This window comes from Macrobrachium rosenbergii, chromosome 46 (genome assembly GCF_040412425.1).
Source record: "Macrobrachium rosenbergii isolate ZJJX-2024 chromosome 46, ASM4041242v1, whole genome shotgun sequence".
In the NCBI taxonomy this organism is placed as follows: domain Eukaryota; kingdom Metazoa; phylum Arthropoda; class Malacostraca; order Decapoda; family Palaemonidae; genus Macrobrachium; species Macrobrachium rosenbergii.
This window is the reverse complement of record NC_089786.1, coordinates 15,596,009-15,622,140: the sequence shown is the minus strand read 5'-3', so window position 1 is coordinate 15,622,140 and position 26,132 is coordinate 15,596,009. Positions and strand designations below refer to the sequence as shown.

The following is a 26,132-nucleotide window of genomic DNA, read 5'->3' as shown; positions in this document are numbered from 1 at the left end:
CCTTTCCAGCAATGGCACTCCCAGGATCCACCTCAACATTCTCACCTCTATCCCTTTAGGTTTCCTCTAATATTGCCCAGCCCAGGTATGAAGAACAAGAGAATAAAAAGAGGCATGAAAAAATTGATACTTATGAATGCTAAAACATCTTACAATAAAGTACAAAGCAATTATACACGAAGGAACTATAGACTTAGTTTATTAGCGATCTGTGCTCCTCTTTAGCAAGTTCCTTATTGTACTTTCTTTTCTATTCTTAAATAATGAGGATGATGGCCAACCTGATCCAACCCAGGTATGAAGGAAACGGAAAAGAAAAAAAGAACGATTGAGGACAATCCCCAAGTAAACTATCGATCAATTCCCACATTTTTAAATCTTATTTTACTTTAGCGGTTTGAAAATACCGTCACTACGCATACGCAAAAGATCTCAATTACACTCTTGCTGAGAATATTGATTAAAAATTAAGGCCTAAAGTGATGTAGGACCACCGAGCCTATCAGATTACAAAACGTTATCGGTTGCGGTATGTTTATCTGTCACAACTAATTTGGCTTGACATGTTCGAATTAGCGTCGTTGTGATCATCCATTATAATGGATTTTGCTTGCTGGTCCATTATGATTTGACCTATAAATATCAGATGCTCGAACCTTTGGCTGAGAGAGAGAGAGAGAGAGAGAGAGAGAGAGAGAGAGAGAGAGAGAGAGAGAGAGAGCAAAGTAAGTCTGTTTCTCTGTAAGCATAGGCCTATCTATAGAGATCTTAATTCATTATATTTTCTTTGAGAGATTGAGTGACAATATATCTGTAAAATATGTTTTAAAAGTGTGGAGAGAGAGAGAGAGAGAGAGAGAGAGAGAGAGAGAGAGAGAGAGAGAGAGAGAGAGAGAGAGAGTCAGTTTTTGTGTAAGCATAGGCCTATCTATAGAGATACTTAATTCATTATATTTTCTTTGAGAGACTGAGTGATAATATATTTGTAAAATATATGTTTTAAAAGTGGAGAGAGAGAGAGAGAGAGAGAGAGAGAGAGAGAGAGAGAGAGAGAGAGAGAGAGAGAGAGAGAGAAGCAAAGTCAGTTTTTGCGTAAGCATAGGCCTATCTATAGAGATACTTAATTCATTATATTTTCTTTGAGAGATTGAGTGAATATATCTGTAAAATATGTTTGAAAAGTGGAGAGAGAGAGAGAGAGAGAGAGAGAGAGAGAAGGGAATATGTAACTTAAGATCTGCAATGCGACAGATTTAAATTCTTTAATTATTGCCTTATGATAATGATCTTTACACATAACCGCCATAGAGCCCATTATATTAAGAATAAGACCTACTCTCCTCCCCCCCTTCTCTCCCTCCCCCACCCTCTCTCTCTGTGTTATGATGAAACTGGACTTTTTCAAGTCCGTGGAGTGAATTTTTGTTGAAAGCCAAGTAAAATGGAAAACACTAACACCAAATTGTTCAAATATTTCAGGTCATTTTCATGGCAAAACGAAGTATATGAATGATAACACTTCAAAAAAAGTAAAGGACTAACACAGGTTTGAAAAACACAGGAAATCTTCTTCGTTGGTCATTTAATTTACACCATAAATACAGGAATTTTATCTTTACATTTCCGTTTTCAATCCAGGTGTTGTGTCTCACATCTTGGGTTTCTGTCCAGGGTTTGTGTCTCGTATTTTGCTTTCAAAATAGCGTTGTGACTCACATTTTGGATTTTATTTCAAGTACTTTTCTCATATTTGGATTTTTAACGCAGGTAATGTCTCATATTTTGGTTTTTTATCTAGGCATTGTCTCATATTTTGGTTTTTAATATAGGTACTGTTTCATATTTTGGTATTTAATCCAGGTATTGTATCATATTTTGCTTGTCTATTCAGGTATTGATTATCATATTTTGGTTTCCAGTATGTGTTGTATCTCAAATTTTGGTTTCCAGTATAATTGTTGTATCTCACATTTTGGTTTCCAGCATAAGAGTTGTATCTCATATTTTGGTTATCACTCAGGTACTGATTCAGAAATTTTGGATTGTCAGTTCAGGTGCCACCACATGATTTGGTTTTGAGCTCAAACATTGTCTCACACATTTTGGCTTTGAAATTCAGTGTTGTATTTCACAAGTCGGTTTTAAATTCAGGCATTGTCTCATGCAGCATTTAGGTTTTAAAATGAGGTAATGAGTCTCATACTTAGGCTTTCAATTCAGGAGTGGTGTTTCTTATTTTAGTATTTAAGCTAAGGGTTGTATCTCATATTTAGGTTGTTATTTCAGGAGTTGTATCTTACATTTTGGTCTTCAGTTCAAACGTGTCACATACTTTGGTTGTCAATATAACCTGTGTCTTACTTCGATTCTGGTATTGTGTCAAAATCAAATTGCTCTACCTGACTGGTTTAACTGGCTGCCAGCTGAGTGAGTGACAGTCTATTGGGGTGAGTGACAGGCCACCTCAGTAACCTGTCGAGGTAAGAGATTGGTAAGACTGGATGACAATCGGGTTGAAAGTCAATCATGATGAGCTATTGGTTGGATCAACAGCCAGTCAAGGTGAATGACCGGTTGAGTCAACAGCCAGTCAAAGTGAATGATTGGTTGAATCAACAGCCAATCAAGGTTCATAACTGATCGGATCAATAGTCAGACAATGTGAGTGACTGGCTAGCTCAACGACCAATCGAGGTGAGTGACTGGTCGGACTGGCGGCTAAACATGGAGAGCGACTGGTCGGACTGGCTGCAAATCGAGGAGAGCGACTGGTCGGGCTGTCTGCAAATCGAGGAGAGCGACTGGTCGGACTGGCTGCTAAACATGGAGAGCGACTGGTCGGACTGGCTGCAAATCGAGGAGAGCGACTGGTCGGACTGGCTGCAAATCGAGGAGAGCGACTGGTCGGACTGGCTGCAAATCGAGGAGAGTGACTGGTCGGACTGGCTGCTAAACGTGGAGAGCGACTGGTCGGACTAGCTGATAAACGAGGAGAGTAACAGGTCGGACTAGCTGATAAACGAGGAGAGCGACTGATCGGACTGGCTGCTAAACGAGGAGAGTGACTGGTCGGACTGGCTGCTGAACGAGGAGAGTGATTGGCTGATGGAAGTAGAGGACTATGCCTAGTCTCTCTACCATTGGGCGGTGTTAGGTGCAGCAAAGTTCTGTAGGAAAATAAAGAAGAAAAATACGTTTTATATTATATATATATATATGCTGATTAAACTGCATAACATAAGACATGGTTAATAATTCAATTCAGGCAGTAGAATCCAAAGTGGAAAGGATGATAATCTAGTGAATAATGATAATAATAATTATGAATAAATATGAAATAACCGTACTTGCCTAAAAGGTTCTTGACCCGCTGCCTGGAGATGGAACACGAAGGGGTCACCTGCAAATAAGGTTTACGTCATCAAATGCTCTACAGAACATTTAGAATAACGAAGAGACCATAATTTAGAATAAAGAAGGGAGAGAGAGAGAGAGAGAGAGAGAGAGAGAGAGAGAGAGAGAGAGAGAGAGAGAGAGAGAGAGAGAGAGAGAGGTTTTTAGTCTAAGAGATTTTTCGCAATTTGCTCACGATTGAGGGAGATAAGGGTTTTTAGTCTAAGTCATTTTTCGCAATTTGCTCACGATTTTAGGTAAATACGATGCACACTTAATATGATTTCCCATTATATAGTATATTCACACACATATATGCAAACACATTTACACACACACACACACACACACACTTTTCCAAAAATCGTGGCTACAACATTTTCAAGATTTTCCTCACCATCGACTGAAAGCACTGAAGAGTTGATGTGATTTTTTCCCAGGCAGTTCTTCCAGGACTCCTTGGTTCCAGCTAATAGCTGCCAGAAGAAGTACCGGAATCTGGAATATAAAACAAACATTTACACATAGTATATAGAGTGATATTAACTATACGCTCCAGAAGAGAATGATTTTTTCTTGTATTCCTATCGGGGATATTTGATTCTCACAACGAACAATCGTTTCCAAAAAAGCTGAGGAAAACACACACACACATATATATATATATATATTATATATATATATATATATATATATATATATATATATATATATATATATATATATATATATATATATATATATATATATATATATATATATATATATATATATACTCGTATTAGACTTCAGTATGACGGGATGGTTTAGATTCTATCCCGTCTTGATTGAAGCCTAGTACGAGTAATATGAATTTATATACACAGTGAAGTTGTGTGGCCATTTTGTGATACATACATACATATATCATAATATATATATGTGTGTGTGTGCGTGTGTGTTTGTATGTACGTATGTATAGAGAATGAAAAACAAATCAATTCAAGAACCAATGGAATGCATCCAGCGAAAAGAAAGAGCGCTGACCAACAAACACGCACAACAAAGAGGCGCAATTATATACCTCGCATTCAGGAGATAATAGATGATGGGGTTGAACATGGCGTTGGACATCGCCAGCCAATAGAACGCCAGATACATGTGCTGCACGTAGGGTCTCGTGCTCAGCTGGGGGTGGTGGTGCACGACGATGAAGTACACGTGGTACGGCAGCCAGCACAAGGCAAAGAGCCCCACCAGGAGCGCTAGCATTTGCACGACCTGGGAGAGATACGACAGAAGATAGTTTTTTTTTTATTGTTGTTGTTTTTGTCAATGTTTTTTTTAAATTGGAGTACTGGAGAAAGGAAATGGATTTTTTTGAAAGTTTTGATTGAATATGTAAATATCTGGAAAAAATATCAGGGCCGTGAAAGAGAAAGTTGTCGTGAATATGGATTTTGTAAATGTCTGAGGGATGAATAAAATCAAAGCCTTTGCAGGCAATGGCGTTATGAATTAAAGATGTATTTTTGATAATTTGTATATTTGAAAAATGGTTGCTTCTGAAAGACATGGTAAGTAAAACGTCATGAATTATGAGGCAATTGTGACTGTCTACGTAAGAAATTAGATTTTTTAATAACGTGGCAAGGATTGACGTCATGAGCTATTGAAAATCTTTCGATAATATTTACAGACGGTTTAAACAAATTATCTTGAAGGCAAAGAAGGAAATAGGGACTGGATTGTAAAATATATTGCTGGTTAATTTACAAACAAAATTAATGGTCAAAAAGTCTAAACATTAGTAAAGAAAAAAAGGGTCATAAGTTGGAAACATTTTCGGTGTCCTTTGAAAATGTTTAGCTCTACAAACAATAACATGCTAGTGTTGATTTCTTGTCCCTCGCTAGAGAGATGTGTAACCACCGAAGTCATAAAAGGTTTAGTCTAGTTGAAAGGATGGACCAGAAAGTTGGATCAGTGGGGTCTGAGATGGTTAGGTCACGTGGAAAGAATGGAAACAAACAAATGGGTCAGAAGTGCGTCTGAGCGTGCAGTTTTGAAGAAGGTAGGCCTCAAAGTGCTGGGTAAATGTGGCTTATTTGCCCAGGAAGAGCGAGAATCAGCCACGACAGGCCATCAAGTATTCGCTGGGAAATTATGTTTATATTAGAAGCTATGGACGGAATAAATGAATTATTATTGAACATTACTTCTCATGGCGTGACGCAGTTGGTGCCCATTCACAGCTGCGTCAGCTGGGTGCACAGCAGGCCAGTGAGTCAACTTGGTCTCCTCAGAACGAGAGCCCTGCGTTCTATCACTAAGGTACGGTGAGCACACGAGCTCTATTTAAACACACACACACACACACATATATATATATATATATATATATATATTGTGAGAACAAGAGGCCGTGCTGAAGGGGTTTTCTTTTAAAATCTAATGAGAGAGAGAGAGAGAGAGAGAGAGAGAGAGAGAGAGAGAGAGAGAGAGAGAAGAACGTTACGCGAAGTTTTAATAGTTATTTCTGCTCTTGATATTGGAAATATAAGTTTGAACTCGTTTTACGTATCTGTGTGAGCTCTATCGTGTGTACATGCATTTTTAACGAATTTCAGTTCGGCAAAGGAATAAATTGCCGCAAAAACTGTAAAAAAATTTTTTTTCTTTCATTGGCGTGTTTTTTTTTTTTTTTTTAGTTTGAATGTACCAAAAGAGCATAAAGAATTTCGTCTTATTGAGGCATAACATCCAACGAATTTAAAGAATGACTAATATACTAATAAACACACACATTATATATGCTAGAAAAGGCTTGACTATTCGGTGAAACTGCAATAACGATCCCGACCTAGACCGGAGGCTTGTCACTGCCATCTACAGTATTTGTCAAGTACAGCACTATAGTTTTTGTATAAAATATTGCATCATAAAAACATTAAACATTATTTATTTGTTTTCATACATTTATAAATACGTCTAAACACTGGATTCATGTTTATCAAGAAATTCATATTTAGATTACGTTCAAATTAGAATTAAAATCTCATTCGCTCAAATATTATACTGCGCTCTTGTGTTGAAAATATGCTACAGATTGTTTGACACTGCGTGTGGTTTCTTTCACGCGGGTGGCGTTCTGTTGTTAACTTGGGAATAATAGCGCCGGGGGGAAAAAAGGTGAATGAAGACTGCTGTGATGTTTGTTGAGGCTACAAAGTCATACCATTTAGAAAAAAGAGGTTAAAGAAAATGCCCAAGGTTTACTTGGTATGTTCAGTGCTCTTATTCAAGGTGAATTTTTAAGTGCAGTTCTTACGCATAATTTTGTTTTCTTTTTTCCATATTTACACGTTGGATGTGACTTGTACACGGTCTAGACATAGTGTTTATAACTTAATAATCTAAAATAATTAATGTCTAAACCTTGCTGATGAAAGTTTACAGTTAGGTCTAGGTCTAGATATAGACTAATTGTTATATTTGCGCTCCTGTCTTTGACCGAGTTCCAAACAGTGTCCCATCTAGTTACGAGAGGTTTACTGTAATCGACTGAGCTACAGAAGTCCATACAAAAGCACGCAAAAACTTCTTAGGCTACAGAAAGACTCTCAGTCACGTTCATAATATTAGGAAAATTTCATTTTGTGCACGTGAGAAAAAATCCAGACTAGACATAGGCCTAGGTAAGTTAAATATCCTGATCATTGTTCTGCTTAAGCAATTTGATTGTCAGTTGTCCTTGACTTTTTTTTTTGTGTAATCTCGAGTTGATCATTGATTGTTGACTGCTGAGAAATATACAATTTTTCTTACATTTTGCCGCAACACCTATTTCGTACAGTTGTACATAACACGTAGTCCAGGGTCTAATCTATGGACCTTGACGTTGCCTACATGGACTAGGCCTAGTGCCAGTAATCGATAGTTATTGTTACCCACCAACCATTGAAGGAAAGCGTCGCTGCTATAAAATATGTTGTTCATGCGTGGAACTTACATTATAACTTATACCACAAGTTAATAATAATTGCATTTTGTTGGCCCAACTGTTATTACCGTCAGTTCTGTTAGAACTTGCTGGCCAGCAATTATTTTTCTTCCACCCAAAGCGTTGGCTGCTACGTCAAGTTTAGGGACCCAGTAAAATTAACTTGGGAAAACCATATATTTAAGCTGACACTTCTTCACCTCGGATAACTGGTTAACGCGGAACTGGAAGTAGGATGTGTACTGAGTGTGAATGGGTGGATTATTGTGGAATTTCATCTCATGTTTAATAAAGGTGAATCCGAAACGGTTCGTCATTGTAGGCTACTTTTTCGTCGATTGTCGACGGTGTTTGGTTGCTAGAAAATCTCCCAGTGTTCTGTGACCTCAGATTGTTAAATTAGCTGGCAATGTTTAGTTATCTCTAACAGTTGCATGATGTGACACTGATTAAAGATCTCGTTTTATTCAGTGAAGCCTAGATGTCCAGTGATACTTAAGCTTTATTATCATTTATTACTCAGGGATATCAGTTACATATTTTTTTTTGTAATCTCCAAGTTTTCAGAGACCTTAGTGAGTAAAATGACATGTCACTGATTCTTGAAAATGTCCAGTGCTCTTTAATTGCTAAGGAAATTACGTGTTGTTGAAACACAGGTGTTTCAAAAGAAACAAAATCAATTGCATGAAACAGTCGTCATGAAAACACGGACGTTGAGCAACATTAATGGCATGATGAACACGGCCGAGAATTAGTTACATGAAAACACGAAATTTATCGAATGTTGCTGGAGATGCGGCCGCTCAACATGAGCCCAAATTAACGACGTGAAATAACGGCATGAAATCGCACGCTTTGACGTGAGGTAAGTTTCGATGAATTGTTCCAGTTTTGTTAGTGGCATTATTAGTATGTGTAAATATGATCATAAGCCCTCTGTGTCTCGAAAATATGCGTGGAAAATTTAGCGAGAAACGAATTTCTGAAGAATATCTCAGTGGTGGAAAGCAAGGTAAGAGAGGTTAGTTAGGCGTAGGGTCTCCGAGTCCGAGGTGTGTTGATGGTGGTGGGGAGGGAGCAGGAGTCGGCCAAAATCGAGGAAGCTCTGTACAGAACGTATTACGAAACTCTTGGCCGTAGAGAACGTGCTAAACAAAACTAATGAATATTTTTGGGTTGCTAGTGTTGATTTGAAGATAGGCGAAGTCAGACAGTGCTTCACACACACACACATATATGTATATATATATATAATATATATATATATATATATATATATATATATATATATATATATATATATATATATATATATATATATATATATATATATATATGGCGTAGGTTTTGTCAGAGTTTCTAGGCACTGATGGTCCTTGTACTGGTGTATGAAGAGGGCTAACGTTGTAGTTTTTTTTTTTTTTAACACGGGGAGTTAGCCTAGTCAACATTTTGAATGTGAATGCGTCAGAAATCTTTGCTTTATTCCCTGGAACTTAACAGCTCATTGTTAGGAGGCTTAATGCTGCAATAACTCGATCTTCATTGACTTAACACATTTAGATAAATATACGTTTTAAAATTCTTCTTAAATGCTTGAGAAATTTTTGAAAGAATTTAACGCCAACACTATGAGGGTTCAGAAGCTAAAGCAGTAGTCTGGTAAAACTATTTATAGGTGATAATCGTTTCGGGGGCAGCTTACTGATTGATGAACCCCGATGTCATGATACAAATGTCCGATTACTTTTATTGCATAAAACACGAGACTTCGAAACGAAAACTTAAAGAAAATGGAAAATAAGTCGGAAACATCATCATTGTATTATAATGAACCTCAGAGGAAGACGAAACAATTCTTGAATTCTTTGTAACTGACGCTAGAAGAAGAACGAGGAGTCGGGAAATCATTTGGTAATGTTTCTTACCTTTCTTTTGCTTTTGAAGTTGTCCGTTTGTCTGGAGGTTTTGTCAGCGGCTGGGTCACATAGCTTGCACCCTGTTGGAAAGATATTATTATTATTATATTATCATTAATTATTATTATTATTCAGAAAACTTTCATAATAGCATGAGTCACTAAAATGATGAAGAAATCCACTGTGGTGTTAATGTAAAATGTATATATATATATATATATATATATATATATATATATATATATATATATATATATATATATATATATAGCAGGCTCTCGAAAAGCCCTCGTTTATATATTTATTTCAATATATATTAATATTTACACCACTGTGGATTTCTTCATTATTATTATTATACCAATCAGTGATAATAAAATAAAAAAATGTTAATTATATTGATAGATAACAATAATACTTATAACAAGAACAACGCGAAAAACAATAAAAATAGGAATAGTAGAATGATGATAACTGCAATGCCTAAAACAAGAGAAAATGAATAATGATGATTGTTGTTATAATAATAATAATAATTATTATTATTACAGTGCTGATAATAACATTGATACAATTCATATCAGTTAATCCTTCTTTCTTTCCGTCTTCTCCCCATCTCATTTCCAATTAACCCAGGACCTGAATTAACCGTTCCCTCCCTGTCTCCTGTAATCCGGTCGTTGTATGTTGAATAACAACAAAATCATAAATTAGTTTTATCGTCTTCCTAAAAGGATGTTCAACATAATAACTTTGGCATCCCTCTGCCATCCGGATTGGGCAGCCAATTTGGAAAATTCCTGAAAATTTAGAGGGCATCCGCACCACAGTAAAACGTCATTTACACACGTCGGAAACTTATCGCATTTGTATCACAAACATGTTAGAAACAAGTCAGCGACAGCAAGTGGAAAACGAGTCTTTGGTAAATGCTGGTTAGGGATACCAATAAGTCGTTGAATTGTGATCAATCTGTTTGTGATGTGTGTGATGAGTTGCTGACGTGTGTATGACATGTTTTACTGTTGTGTGGACACGTCGGAAACTTATCGCATTCACATCACAAAAATGTTAGAAACAAGTCAACGACCGTAAGTGGAAAACGAATCTTTGGTAAATGCTGCTCAGAGCTACCAATAAGTCGTTGAGTTGTGATCAACCTGTTTGGGATGTGTGGGATAAGTTGCTGACGTGTGCATGACATGTTTTACTGTTGTGTGAACTCGCCCTGAAGTTAGACTTAGTAATGTCAGATTTTTGTGTGATAAAAATCCACAGTTAGACAGTGAACTGTATTACAATGTGAAAGACGAAAACAAAGACTCGAACACTTGAACGTTCATCAGTTTTTACGTTAAGATACAAAGCGAGAGAGAGAGAGAGAAGGCAGTTTTCCTAAGGAGAGTTTTAAAAATGGTGGGCGGGCGAGATGATAACAACTCATCACGGAAGTACTGGTTCGGTGTTGTTATCTTCTCGCCCCGCCCCCCAATTTTTAAAACGCTTCATAAGATAACTGCCCTCTCTCTCGCTTTGTATTTTGACGTAAAAACTGATGAGGAACACCGTTCAGGTGTTTGAAAGTCTTTGCTTTTCTTTTACATAGTAATACAATTTAGTGTCATTGTGGATTTTTATGACACAAACTGTTTTCCACGAGATTGTGAATTTCTTAGCAATGGCAGATTTGTTAATTTCTCATAAAATCCGGGAAGGTTAGTCTAACCAATAGCAGATTTAGCTCCTGCCCTAAAATGGGAAATTGCAGTATCTGCAAAATTTCGAAATTGAGATGTGCCACCTGTTGGGTTTGTGAAACACTAAAACACAAGTTACTGCAGTTTCAGAATGATTCTTCAATGCTTTATTTTGGGGAGTCCCATTTACAGTATCTGTAAAATCATTTAGTAAGGCAAGGGAAAACTGCAGTATTTACCATTTTTCTGTTTTGTATTTTTGCAGATACTGCAGTCATCCATTTTAGGGCAGTAGTATTTAAATTCGTAAGGCTTAGGCTAGATTTAATCAAGGTCTCACCGGTGGGAACTTATTTCTCATGAATTCCTGGAGATTAAACTTACCAATGACGGCGTAGCAGATGATCATGGCAGTCATTGGAACGACGTAAGTCACAGCCAGAATGACAACGTTGTATCTGGAGACGAGATGGATCGAATTTCAGTTGGTGTTTTATACAGTGCTAATAAAGGTGTTTCTTGTAGTTGCAATATTGCCATGAATAATGGGCATGATTGATAAATAAGTGATAATTGGAATATTGTTATGAATAATGGTCATATTGATAAATAACAATTACAGTATTGCTATGAATCATGTTCATAATTGATGAATAACTTAATAACTTATAGTATAATTGCAATATTGCTATGAATGGTTATAATGATAGATGACTGTAATGTGACTCTTTGTAATTGATTATCTAAGAGATAATGTTACAGTAGTATCAGCAACATGGCGTAAGCTATTCTTACCAGTAACAATAAAGATAATATATACATAGTCATATGACAGTAGATAACCCGATAACCTGTAATACTTAGCTTTCCACATTTCTTATTAGCTGTATGAAAACACGTGTATTGGAATATAATCACCTATTCGTGCACTGAATTGAAGTGAATAATTGTGTGTCATCTAAATTCATTACTGTTAGCGTCACTGACACCGAAATCATTTAATAGTTGGAAAAATGTCAGAGGAAGCAAGATCAAATTCTAAAACAAAATCATTAGGAAGTCCAGTGCATACACTATAACAGAGTAAAACATCACTAGGGCGAAATTGTACAGCTTAAGTCTGTTGCAAAAGCCCAGCTTCAAAACAAATTTAAAAACTCGACAGCTCCTGTAACTGGTATTTTTTTCCGAAAGTCTTGGTAAGGATGTGCTTGCCTTAGAAATCGGTCACTTTCCCCAGGACTGGGCTGCAAAGGGCGTTCTTTTATCTTTAGAGCACGTTGCCCTACTTTCGAGGGGATACCTCATTCTTGATATCTCCCTTATTTTTTCTCATCTTGTGAGTTTCATTGTTCTTACCACTGATCATGAATTAGGTTCTGAGTCTAGGTTTATCTTCATTGCCAAGAGTAGGATATCTCCTTGGATGTTTATACTACGGGTTTTGTTTGTATTGCCAGTTTATGCACTTCATTTCCATATACATCCGCATGCTTAGGAACTTAGCAAAATGTCACATTTATTCTTCTACTATCAAATATATGAAACCTGTGTAAAAGTCCTAGATGATATTTGATTAACGGAATTAAAAACTGCGAGTGTCAGTAATACATTTTCGGAATCACTAAAAATTGTAAAATCACCCTCGTCGAAAAGTACTGTTTTTCCGACCACCACTTGAAATTTTCACAAAAAGGCTGCACAGTAATACAGCTGTTTTGTAAACATTTCAGGCTGAATCCGGAAGTGCACTTTTGCAGTTTAAATTACCACTAAACACTCCACAACCAACGCCAGCACTAGATTTGGAGCCATCGGTAAAGATAAAGCAAGAGTTCCTTTTTGCTCAGCGCAATGTTTCTCAAAAATAAAACATCTGTCATCTCGCTTTAAAAATCACTTAACTGCTTGAAAAATGATTCTTCAGGTAGCTTTCATAGAGGGGTAACTGAACCTTGCTAGGAATGACCTACCTTCTTGGGGTACCTTGAAATAAAAAAAAAAAATTTTTTTGCTAGCTCTCTTAAATGCAATAGACTTAATGATGGAGGATCAGCAGAGAAAGTCTCAGAGACCGCTCTCCAGAATCATCTAGATTCCAGAAATTCTGGAATAAGGGAAGACTTAGTGGCATCAGTGGCAAAATTAATGCCAGAATGTTGCACAGAATCCTAAAAGCGTCAACCATTCTGGTAGTGTTGTTGAGGGGCATATTTCACAATCACAGGAAAGTTTCGATGAAATGAGGGTTTTACACAATTTCCAAAGTGTTGCTTGGTCAGAGCCTTTAATTATTCTAGACCTTAAAAGCAAGCTTTATCTGCACATGAGATCCATTGTCCTTTGACATATCATGGTCTGAGTGTACTCTGGTAATGTGACAAAAACTAAAAAGAACTGCTTTGTTTTGTAGGTAACTTAACTGTAGTCACCTCAATAAGATAAAACGTTCATCTGAAATCCATTATTATTATTATATTTTCGAAATGAAGATGGTTAAATAGAACTTACTAAAAAGCTTGTTAATGAGGCTCCCTCAGAATGGAATTCACGTATGTGATAAGAAGCCAAGGGGAGAGGCAAGTCAATAACAGTGCAGGTCGATGGATTACAAATACAACAAATAATAAATAATAACAATAACAACAACACTCACGCGTAGTCTATTAGCGAGAGAGGTGCTAGACCGTCCGGCCACTTTATGACGCAGATTGTTCGCTCCCCTCGCCTGTAAAAAAAAAAAAAAAAAAAATTATAAAAATGTAATTTGGAAATACCCAAAAGGATTTATTGAGGGAAAGGGAGAAATATGGAATTTCGTGAACTCGTCTCCGAAAAGGGAATTTGTGATAGTTTTAGAAAGAGAGATTATTGGATTTGGGAAATTTGTTTAGCGCAAGGTAATGATATTCAAAAGAAGAAGAAAGACATTATAGATTTTATAAACCATCACAGGAATATTTGTGGATTACCATTACCACATTAAACTTCCATGCGCAAACGTTTGTGTCTGTTTTTACAGTGAATCACTTTATGCTTTTTGTTGCTGGAATAATTAGTTCAATAGATATCATAGTTTTATAATAATGCCAAAAACAAATGAAGACCAAAGCAAATGTTTAATAAACTAACAATTGACGATTACACTTGATACTAGTTCAAATCATAATTGCATTTTTTCGTTTCATTCCCGAAATTATGATTGAAAATTTTTAGCCGAAAAGTACCTAAGGATATTTGGGAGGAGAGAAGGCATAGGTAATTTGTTTACGGTGTTATACATAAATATAAAACAAATATATATATATATATATATACAGTATATATATATGACAGTGTATGTATATATGTATGTATGTATGTATATGTATGTATGTAGTGTATGTTTTTGGTGCAGCGCAGTGCAAAAATCCATACATTTCAGCTGACTATTGCAGCTCTGAACACAACCAAATATATATGGAACTCGGGTAGAAGAGAAGGCGCGTCCAGGGCTGGATGGGAATAAAGAAATTGGCGATATTATAGATAGCTATATCAGAATGCTGATCTCGCTAAGATAGAACTGAAACGTCAAGTGATTCTCTCTCTCTCTCTCTCTCTCTCTCTCTCTCTCTCTCGTCCACGTAATCCGATTTAGAACGTTATGCTATATTCACGTAATCGGTTTGATAATGGCGGAACCTTGAATCAACCCCACCCCCTTCCCCCTCCCTTCACGCACTTGCACGGGCGGTTAACCTGAGGCTCTCATATGAGCGGAAATCTCCTAAGATCTTTTTTTTTTTTTTTTATCTTACTGATATCGGTTAATCTTCCTGAAATGGATCTACCAGTCTCATGTACATTCATTGCATTATGCATTGCATAAGTATTTTATGAAAACCGGGATCAGCTAGCTAATTGTTTACGTGTACTTTAGTAGAAACGGTTTGTTATTGAAAGACGTTCAGTAACCTCTACTGTGCTTCAGCTTTATTTGGGTTTGATTATCAGAACTTCCAAGGGATCCTGCCTTTTTCTTCTGGAGAGGACACTCTCCTCCAAGGATGCCCTCAAATATCTGTCATCCCTAAGGAGCCTTTGGCCTTCATCCTTGGGTCCCTCACCAGGCCCGCTTCCCCAGCCTGGCAGGATGCCTGCCTTCTCCGAAGAAGCAGCCTCTGGGTCGAACCCTTCCCTTCAAGGCTGCCATCAAGAGACTGGCGAGCCTTGGGGGCTTTTGGGACTCATCCTTTGAAGTTCTTGGGCCCTCTCTAGGCCCACTTCCCCAGCCTGGCAGGATACCTGCCTTCCTCTGAAGAAGCAGCCTCTGGGTTGGACCCTTCCCTTCATGGCTGCCCTCCAGAGACTGGCAAGCCTTGTGGCCTTTTGGACCTCATCCTTGAAGTTCTTGGGCCCTCTCTAGGCCCACTTCCCAGCCTGGCAGGATACCTGCCTTCCTCCAAGGAAGCAGCCTCTGGGTCGGACCCTTCCCTTCAAGGCTGGCCGCAACAGACTGGCGAACCTTGGGAGCTTTTTGGCCTCAGCCTTAAAGTTCTTGGGCCCTCTCCAGGCCCACTTCCCCAGCCTGGCAGGATACCTGCCTTCCTCCAAGGAAGCAGCCTCTGGGTCGGACCCTTCCTTCAAGGCTGCCCTCACGATACTGGCGAGCCTTGGGGGCTCTTTGGCCTCATCCTATCCTTGAAGTTCTTGGGCCCTCTCCAGGCTCGCTTCCCCAGCTTGACACGATACCTGCCTTCCTCCAGGGAAGCAGCCTCTGGGTCAGACCCTTCCCTTCAAGGCTGGCCTCAAGAAACTGGCGAGCCTTAGGGGCTTTTGGGCCTCATCCTTGAAGTTCTTGGGCCCTCTCCAGGCCCACTTCCCAAGCCTGGCAGGATACCTGCCTTCCTCCGAGGAAGCAGCCTCTGGGTTGGACCCTTCCCTTCAAGGCTGGCCCAAAGTGACTGGCGAGCCTTAGGGGCTTTTGGGCCTCATCCTTGAAGTTCTTAGGCCCTCTCCAGACCCGCTTCCCCAGCCTGGCAGGATACCTGCCTTCCTCCAAGGAAGCAGCCTCTGGGTCGGACCCTTCTTCAAGGCTGCCCTCAAGAGACTGGCGAGCCTTGTGGCCTTTTGGGCCTCATCCTTGAAGTTCTTAGGCCCTCTCCAGGCTTGCTTCCCCAGCTTGACAGGATACCTGCCTTCCTTCAAGGAAGCAGCCTCTTGGTCGGGCCCTTCCCTTCAAGGCTGGCCTCAAGTGACTGGCGAGCCTTAGGGGCTTTTGGGCCTCATCCTTGAAGTTCTTGGGCCCTCTCCAGGCCCACTTCCCAAGCCTAGCAGGATACCTGCCTTCCTCCAAGGAAGCAGCCTCTGGGTCGGACCCTTCCCTTCAAGGCTGGCCTCAAGTGACTGGCGAGCCCTGGGGGCTTTTGGGCCTCATCCTTGAAGTTCTTGGACCCTCTCCAGACCCGCTTCCCCAGCCTGGCAGTATACCTGCCTTCCTCTGAGGAAGCAGCCTCTGGGTCGGACCCTTTCCTTCAAGGACGCCCTCATGACTGGCGAGCCCAGGGGCCTTTGGCCTCAGCTTGAAGTTCTTGGGTTCTCCTCAAGGGCCAGTTTCAGCCTGGCAGGATACCTGCCTTCCAAGGAAGCAGCTCTGGTCGGACCTTCCTTCAAGGCTGCCTCAAGAGAGACCGGCGAGGCCTTGAGGCCTTTGGGCCTCATCCTTGAAGTTCTTGGGCCCTCTCCAGGCCCGCTTCCCCAGCTTGGCAGGATACTTGCCTTCCTCCGAGGAAGCAGCCTCTGAGTCGGACCCTTCCCTTCAAGGCTGGCCTCAAGAGACTGGCGAGCCTTAGGGGCTTTTGGGCCTCATCCTTGAAGTTCTTGGGCTGCATCCAGGCCTGCTTCCCCAGCCTGGCAGGCTACCTACCTTCCTCCGAGGAAGCAGCCTCTGGGTCGGACCCTTCCCTTCAAGGCTGCTCTCATGAGACTGGGAAGCTTTGAGGGCTTTTGGGCCTCATCCTTGAAGTTTTTGGCCCCTTTCCAGGCCCACTTCCTGTATTCACAGGTTACTCTTGCCTTCCTCCGAGGAAGCTGAGCCTCTGGTTTGACCTTTCCTTCAAGGGTGTCTCAAGAGACTAAGGAGCCTGGGGGCTTTAAAATTTCACTTTGTCCTGAGAGGAGTGCTTCCATAGGTAGCCTTTGGACTCCATCGTGTGGAGGGCCTTCTCCTTGTTGTTTTATCGTCCTTTTCTGGATTTCCATGTTCATTGTCTTGATACAGTTCTCATCAGGAAGTTCCGTTTTAGCCTCTTTATCTTCTTTTAAATGATCTGTGTTGAAATCCAAGTCCCTTCACCATACTCTTTGCTTTCTCTTACCCAGCTTTTCAAATATGACACTTGCTCTCTCTGAAGGCTTCAAGACGATTTGAAGCATCTTGGAGATTGCCTCGAGACTTTGGAGTTCATGCAGGTGCATGAATGGTATTTCTCATGTCCTTCCAGAGCTGGAGACTGAAGGATTCCAAAATGCCCATGAGTCCTAAAGGTTTTAGACACACATATATATATATATATATATATATATATATATATATATATATATATATATATATATATATATATATATATTCAGCTTGTATCCGGCAACCTCTTTTGCAAAGGAGAGGGAGTGAAATGAAGAGTGAATATGGTCATTGCATGGCGAAACGCTCTCGACCATGAACGCCATGCAAGTTCTTCTCAAGCCATTGCTGAAAGAGCGTGGGAAGCTGACCCTTATATCTTCCGATCTTGTTCCCTTGCAGCCACGTCTTTGAGGAGACTCTTTTTTGAAGTCCGAAGAGCTAGAGACATTACAGATGGCTTCCTGCCGGACTTTACCAATTAACTTAGCTTGTTTCTGATCCTCGGTCCCAGCCAAATCGGCAAAGCTGAGAGCTGCCTCTAAAGACCTTCCGGATTCGTCGAGTCCTCTGAGGTTCAGTGTGAAGACGAAGTGCGACCTAGAAGAAGTCTCGTTTACTTCGTTGCGACTGCTTGCTCGGTGTTTCAAAGCTCCTCTGAATGCCTGAAGTGCGTCCTCCGCTTCGCAGACTTCCAAACGGGTGAGATTGACCAGTGGGTCGTTGGCGTGCCCCAACTTCAGGCCCACTTTTTGATCCTTGACTTTTGGATTCAGCTACGTTTTTTCCCATCATATCATTTAGAAGAACTGGTCTCACTCGACAGATGAATCTGATGTTTCCACCGAGAGTCTGTTTCTTGATCAGCATTCTTCTTCTCAAACGCTCTACTTGAGCTACTGCGATTGAGATTTGAGTAATTAGATGCTCGCTGTCGTCCTCGAATTTGCTTGCATCAGCCAGTCTTTCCAGTAAACTTCCTACTTGTGGTAAGTCTTTCCGCAGACTTTCCATTATGTCTGCTAGCTCATCGGCAGATTTTGTCGTTATTTCCTCTTTATTGAGGCGTTTTCTTTTGGGATGGAGATGAGCTAAGGGATCGCCCGCCATCATTAGTAAGGGAACAATCTGCTCCAGTTCCTTGTTCAAGGGGTCGAAGTTCCGGTGAAGCATCAAGCTCTCCTCTTCGAATTTTGCCGACTAAAGATGATACTGATCTTTGCCTGAAGACGCAGCTAACTTTTATAGCAAAGCAAAATGAAATTTCAAAATACGTCAGTGAAAAGATTGTAATAATAAAAAGATGTGCCCACTGTTCAAATGTTGGGTCGTTTAATAAGACGTATTAGGAACAGGAATTTAATGATTTCATACGGAATACTTCTCTCTCTCTCTCTCTCTCTCTCTCTCTCTCAGGATTCCCAAAAGGAATAGTTCTTACTGGTATAAGATCACCTCTCTCTCCCCGCCTGCCTCTCTCTCTCAGGATTCCCAAAAAAACAATAGTTCTTACTAGTATAAGATCACTTTCTCTCTCTCTCTCCCTCTCTCTCTCTGTCTCAGGATTCCCAAAAGGAATATTTCTTACTGGTATAAGATCACCTCTCTCCTGATCCGTTTTTCTTCTTCTTGTTTCTCTTCGTGCAATAGTTCTTACTGGTATTAGATCATCTCTCTCTCTCTCTCTATCTCTCTCTCTCAGAAGGCAATCATTTTTACTGGTATAAAATCACCGCCCCCCCTCCTCTCTCTCTCAGGATTCCCAAAAAGGCAATAGTTCTTACTAGTATAAGATCACCTCTCTCTCTCTCTCTCTCTCTCTCTCTCTCAGGATTCCCAAAAGGAAAAGTTCTTACTGGTATAAGATCACCTCTCTCTCTCTCTCTCTCTCTCTCTCTCTCTCTCTCTCTGTCTTTCCAGACCAAAGAAGCAATAGTTCTTACAGGTATAAGATCACCTCTCTCTCTCTCTCTCTCTCTCTCTCTCTCTCTCTCAGGATCCCCAAAAGCAATAGTTCTTACTGGTATAAGATCACCTCTCTCTCTCTCTCTCTCTCTCTCTCTCTCTCTCTCTCTCTCTCTCTCAGGATTCCCAAAAAGGCAATAGTTCTTACTGGTATAATATCACCTCTCTCTCTCTCTCTCTCTCTCTCTCTCTCTCTCTCTCTCTCTCTCTCTCTCTCTCTCTCTCTCTCTCTCTCTCTCTCTCTCAGGACTCCTAATCCCTTGAAGCATTTTCTAGAATCTCAAAAAGGCAATAGGATCTCCAAAAGGTAATAGTTCTACTGGGTATAAGATCACCCTCTCTCTCTCTCTCTCTCTCTCTCTCTCTCTCTCTCTCTCTCTCTCTCTCTCAGGATTCCCAAAAAGGCAATAGTTCTTACTGGTATAAGATCACCTCTCTCTCTCTCTCTCTCTCTCTCTCTCTCTGTGATCTCAAAAAGGCATGTCTTAATGGCTTCAAGATCAACTCAGGATTTCCAACCAAAAAGCAATAGTTCTACTTCGGGTATAAGATCACTCTCTCTCTCTCTCTCTCTCAGGATTCTAAAAGGAACAGTTTTTACTGGTATAAGATCACCTCTCTCTCTCTCTCTCTCTCTCTCTCTCAGGATTCCCAAAAGGAATAGTTCTTACTGATATAAGATCACCTCTCTCTCTCTCTCTAACAGAATTCTAAAGGCAATAGTTCTACTGGTATAAATCACCTCTCTCTCTCTCTCTCTCTCTCTCTCTCTCTCTCTCTCTCTCTCTCTCAGGATTCCCAAAAGCAATAGTTCTTTCTGGTATAAGATCACCCCTCTCTCTCTCTCTCTCTCTCTCTCTCTCTCTCTCTCTCTCTCTCTCTCTCTCTCTCTCTCCACTCAGGATTCCCAAAAAGGCAGTAGTACTTAATTGTACAAGATCACCCTCTCTCTCTCTCTCTCTCTCTCTCTCTCTCTCTCTCTCTCAGGATTCCCAAAAGGCAATAGTTCTTACTGGTATAATATCACCTCTCTCTCTCTCTCAGGATTCCCAAAAGGAATAGTTCTTACTGGTATAAGTTCACCTCTCTCTCTCTCTAAGATGCATCCCAGACCATCCAAGACTGGAAGATGCAAAATATACCGGAAGATGCGTTAGCAACTCTCTGGTAGACATCAAAGGTGCCTCACACTGAGGGACCTGGGGCAACCCGAACGAATTGTAAGGTCTGTAAGTAAGGTAAGGTCCTCTCTCTCTCTCTCTCTCTCTCTCTCTCTTGTGATTCCCAACTCTGAGGCATTTTCAGAATCTCTCTAAAGGCACAGGATTCCCAAAGGTAATAATAGTTCTTACTGCATAAAGATGATCACCTCTCTCTCTCTCTCTCTCTCTCTCTCTCTCTCCTCTCTCTCTCCCAGGATTGGCTTCTCAATCCCTTGAGGCATTTTCAGAATTCTAAAGGCAATAGGATTCAAAGGTAATAGTTCTACTGCATAAGATCACCTCTCTCTCTCTCTCTCTCTCTCTCTCTCTCTCTCTCAGGATTGGATTCCAACTCTCTCTCAGGATTCCAAAAAGGCAATAGTTCTTACTGGTATAAGATCCCTCTCTCTCTCTCTCTCTCTCTCTCTCTCTCTCTCTCTCTCTCTCTCTCTCAGGATTCCCAAAAAGGCAATAGTTCTTACTGGCATAAGATCACCTCTCTCTCTCTCTCTCTCTCTCTCTCTCTCTCTCTCTCTCTCTCTCTCTCACATACTTATGAAGAAATAAATTATGACATGATACAAATCAAAATAAAATCCCAAAGAGGTTGTATCCGGACTTCCATACTGATGGGAAAGAATAAGAAAAAAGAAAAGAAAGACACAGTATAACCTTTGAAAAGAGGGAATTGCAGGTTTGGTGAAAGATGTTATTACAAACATCCCAAGATATGTCACAATTATGATATATGGCAAATGTGCATATCTAGATGGCTATGAAGAGGAATGAAGATCTACATCCAAAATATGGTGAAAATGGAAAGAAGGAAATGGATGTAGGTTTAATAAGAAATGGTGGTACATGGATCCTGTAGCCATGAAAACTAAAATCAAAATCAAATACATATAAAAATCATAAAAATGAAATAAATAAAGAAAAGAACAAAGATCATGTGATGAAGGCAAAAACAAGCCAACAACACATTATGAAATGTCAGGCACCACGATATGAGCCATCAGCACCTAGATATGTGCACAAGGAACAAGCATGTATCTATGATGCTATGGGATGGTGTGCAGATATGAGATAAGTGCAGGTTTATGCACAAAGTGAATAAATATAGTTAAGAACAAGTATACTGGAAAAGCTGGATTTTTAATGTATGAATTTCTGGAAATGAAAAAGATCAAATATATCAGAACAGGAAAGAGACATGGGAAAATCCTATTATTACCCATATTAGATAGGGAGATAATACGCAAACCATCATAGTGATGAACGTGGCAGGGTCTAGTTTCGAGTAACTCAAAGAAAGTATAGAGTTCTTAGAAGAACTAACCCAAAATGAAAAATAGAAATATTGAATATAAGTGAACCTGGTATTCCCAAGAGACTGGTAATGAGACCAGATAAAGGGTTTCCAAACTTATAGATCAGATAGAAAAAATAGAAATCATGGGGAACCAAGTGATATATGGGAGAGATGCCAATCAAGGAAAAATTCGTGAGAAATATAGTAACACAGAATGTGAATTAATAGCGGTAGAATTTGAATCTGAAAATTCGTGAACATTATAATATATAGACTCCCTAATACTAAAGAGTTTGACATAATAATTGAAAATTGGGATGAAGAGGAAATCAAGGACTGGACTCATACTCCTAACTGAGACTTTAACTTTCCTTTAGAATGGAAAGAACGGAATAGAGACTGTGGTTGTATTTATACATATAAAAAGAGAGCAATAGTAGTGTGGAGAAGACAAGAGTAATTTGAAAAGCTATTAGATATGCTTACTAGAACATAACATCTAGCAAATAAATCACCTACCAACAAGAAAGGATAATATTTTAGATCTAGTATTTGTGAAATGAGGTGAACTATGTTAAAGAAATACAGTATATAACACGAGTATTTCTGACCATAATGTCATAGAACTAACAGTCCGTTCCAGAACACATATGAAAACAGAGAAAAAGCAAGAAACGAAAAATGGGAAGGATATGGAAAATACAATTTCTATAGTAAGAATATAAATTGGTCAAAAATAAATGAAGAATTAAACAAAGAATGTGGAAAACATATTTGTATGATGATACATAAATACCGATACATTATGATAAAATATTAGAGGAAATAGGAAAATATATACTGAAGAAAAAGTAATCATCAGTCACGAATTCCAAGAGACAGAAGGATCTTGTTCCAGAAAATTAGAAAGTGGAAAAAGCTCTGCAAAAGAAAAGAATGCATGGAAAGTGATGGAACTAAAAGTAAGATAGTAAAAATGCAGAACAAAAGATTAACAATCAAAAGAAAATGAAAAAGGAAACCTAAAGAAATGACACTACAAAATATCAAGTAAAACCTCTAAAATTTTTGTATTCATATGCAAAAAAGATGAATAAAATAAGAGTAGAAACAGGCCCTAAGAATTCAAGGCGATTAACGAATGAAAAAGGAAGATAACATATTAGCAGAAAGATATAAGAGGAATTTACACCTAGAATTGAAAAATGAAGATAATGATACAGAAATAAGAGATGAAAATACTGAATACTTATCAGATATAGATATTACAGAAGCCGACATTGTGCAGGCTATTAATGAAATTAAAAATGGATCAGCAGCAGACCAGATGGAGTACTGTCATTAAGTATTGTTAAAGAAAGTGGTCTATTCAATCGCAGCCGCTAGCAATATTATTAAGACAAAGGCATAGATACAGGCAAGATTTATGGATGAGCATAAATTAGCATATATTACTTCCTACTAAAAGTGGTTCAAGACTAGAGGCAAGTAATTATAGGCCTGTGAGTCTGACATCTCATATTATGAGAAGATATAGAGCAGTAATAAAAATATAATGAAACATTTAATGAAAATAGATTATCAATATAGACAACATGGTTTTGTACCGGAAAGTACACAAACCCAACTGTTAGTCCACCATGAAAGCATATATAAAATATGATAAATGAAAAAGATACAGATGTGGTTTACCTAGACTTTGCAAAAGCTGACAAGGTAGACTGGCACATATTAGCGAAAAAATTAGAAAACATAACATTGTTGGATAAAGTAGAAGATGGATAAAAGAATTTTTTGCAAAACAGAAAACAAGATAGTGATTGCAAACGATGATGAAATCGGATGAAGCTACGGTAATATCCGTGTACTACAGGTACGTGTGTTAGCTGCATTGCTGTTTGTGATTATGATTGCAGACATAGACAGCAATGTTAAGACTCAGTGTAGTAAGAAGTTCTCTGCAGATGACACAAGAATAAGTAGAGAAATCTGCTTTCAGATGAAGATAGAACTCGCTACAAAGAGACCTGAATAGAATATATAATAAGTTAGAGATAAATAGGATGGTATTGCACCTGATAAATTTGAATCAATGAACTATGGTGATAAAGTAGGGAATGCTATATGTATATAAAGGACTCCATTAATGAGACAATCACAAACAAGGGAAGTAGTTAAAGACCTTGGTGTGATGTTGAATAGGAATATGTTATGCAATGATCAAATAGCAATTTATTGGCAAAATGCAAAGCAAAAATGGGAATGTTGTTCCGGCAATTTCAAAACAAGAAAGCTGAACACATGATTATGCTTTTTATAAAACGTACGTACAGTAGTCCACTTGAATATTGCAATATAATATGGTACCCACACTACCAAAAGGATATTGCACAATAGAGAGGTACAAAGGTCATTTATAGCTAGAATAGAATAGTTAAGGACCTTGACTACTGGGAAAGACTACAATTCTTAAATTTATATAGTCTTGAAAGGAGAAGAGAACGCTACATGGTAATTCAAGCATGGAAACAGATAGAAGGAATTACCGAAAATATCATGGAACTAAAATTATCAAAAAGAGCAAGCAGAGGTAGATTAATAGTGCCAAAAACTATACCAGGAAAATTAAGGAAAGCACACAGGACATTAATCCACCACGCACCAGCATCGATAATGCAGCGTCTAGTCATGCTAATAGCTCATCTGAGGAAATACAACAGAGGAGCGTAGATGTTTAAGAATAAGCTCGACAACATTCAAGAGATGCATCCCAGACCATCCGGCATCAAAGATGCAAAATATACCGGAAGATGCGTTAGCAACCTCTGGTAGACATCAAAGGCGCCTCACACTGAGGGACCCAAAGTAAACCTTAGAACGAACCAAAAGGTCTGTAAGGTAAGGTAAGGCCCTCTCTCTCTCTCTCTCTCTCTCTCTCTCTCTCTCTCTCTCTCTCTCTCTCTCTCAGGATTCCCAAAAAGGCAATAGTTCTTACTGGTATAAGATCACCTCTCTCTCTCTCTCTCTCTCTCTCTCTCTCTCTCTCTCTCTCTCTCTCTCTCTCTCTCTCTCTCTCAGGATTCCCAAAAAGGCAATAGTTCTCACTAGTATAAGATCACCTCTCTCTCTCTCTCTCTCTCTCTCTCTCTCTCTCTCTCTCTCTCTCAGGATTCTAAAAAGGCAATAGTCTCTCTAGTATAAGATCACCTCTCTCTCTCTCAGGATTCCCAAAAAGGCAATAGTTCTCACTGGTATAAGATCACCTCTCTCTCTCTCTCTCTCTCTCTCTCTCTCTCTCTCTCTCTCTCTCAGGATTCCCAAAAAAAGGCAATAGTTCTCACTGGTATAAGATCACCTCTTTCTCTCAAATAAAATTCATTTGTAAGTAGCTTCTTGTTAAAGTTCTTTTGTAATTAATATTGAAGTTGTGTAACAGAAGTAGTATTTACTATAATCCTCATAATGCAAGTGGTTTATAGTTACCACATGAGGTTAATTGAACACTTCATATATAAATTCTAAAGGTCAAGCAAGTCATATTTATAAGACGTCTTCACTACTCCAGGATCCTTTGAAGTCGTCTTCAGGTCCTGAAGCATTCCTGGAGAAACACCCATTGGATTTCCGGGCGGAATGATTCTGAATACCGATTCAGGGGAAGGGGGAGGGGAAGGACACACAGACACATGCAGCCACACACACACACACAGAAAGGCAGCTAAAGAAATTAATATATATATATATATATATATATATATATATATATATATATATATATATATATATATAATTATTATATATATATATATATATTATATATATATATATATATATATATATATATATATATATATATATATATATAAATAAAAGTGAATGTTGTATATTTGTTTGGCTTCTATAGAAATCCAAACCGCTTGACAGACCCAGACAAAACTTTGCACACGGCCTCTAAATCACCCCAGAAAGGTTTTTAGCTCAAAATCAAACCCCTACCCCGTGAGAGACACAAAAACACAGACAAAACAAATTAAATTTTCGTTTTTACGTCACCTTTTCCTGCAGTTTTCTGGGTTTATTCTCATTTTTCACCTGATAAACCTACAATAATAAATCCCTATAACATCAGTTTTTGATCAGAATTTACATGAATTTTGATCATAATTTATGATAATTTGTAAAATTGTTTATTACTTAACAAGGTCGACATTTAAAATGTAAATCGATAATTTCTTTCCGTAGTAAGTGAAGCCGAGTCCGTGCGTGCGTAGTAA

General features: G+C 38.9%; 1 protein-coding gene across 3 annotated transcripts in view; it reads right to left on the bottom strand.

The window, feature by feature from the left end:
* Positions 1-1,567: 1,567 nt before the first annotated feature.
* LOC136830237 (tachykinin-like peptides receptor 86C) overlaps positions 1,568-26,132 on the bottom strand; it is a 39,684-nt gene continuing 15,119 nt past the window's right edge. For all 3 annotated transcript variants that reach the window (XM_067089561.1, XM_067089559.1, XM_067089560.1), the window contains exons 7-13: positions 13,651-13,722; positions 11,379-11,452; positions 9,307-9,377; positions 4,457-4,653; positions 3,791-3,891; positions 3,352-3,400; positions 1,568-3,167 (exon numbers count right to left, since the gene is read on the bottom strand). In XM_067089561.1, the coding sequence (XP_066945662.1) occupies positions 2,624-3,167; positions 3,352-3,400; positions 3,791-3,891; positions 4,457-4,653; positions 9,307-9,377; positions 11,379-11,452; positions 13,651-13,722 (1,108 nt within the window). In that variant the 3' untranslated portion in view covers positions 1,568-2,623. The remainder of the gene's footprint in view (positions 3,168-3,351; positions 3,401-3,790; positions 3,892-4,456; positions 4,654-9,306; positions 9,378-11,378; positions 11,453-13,650; positions 13,723-26,132) is intronic.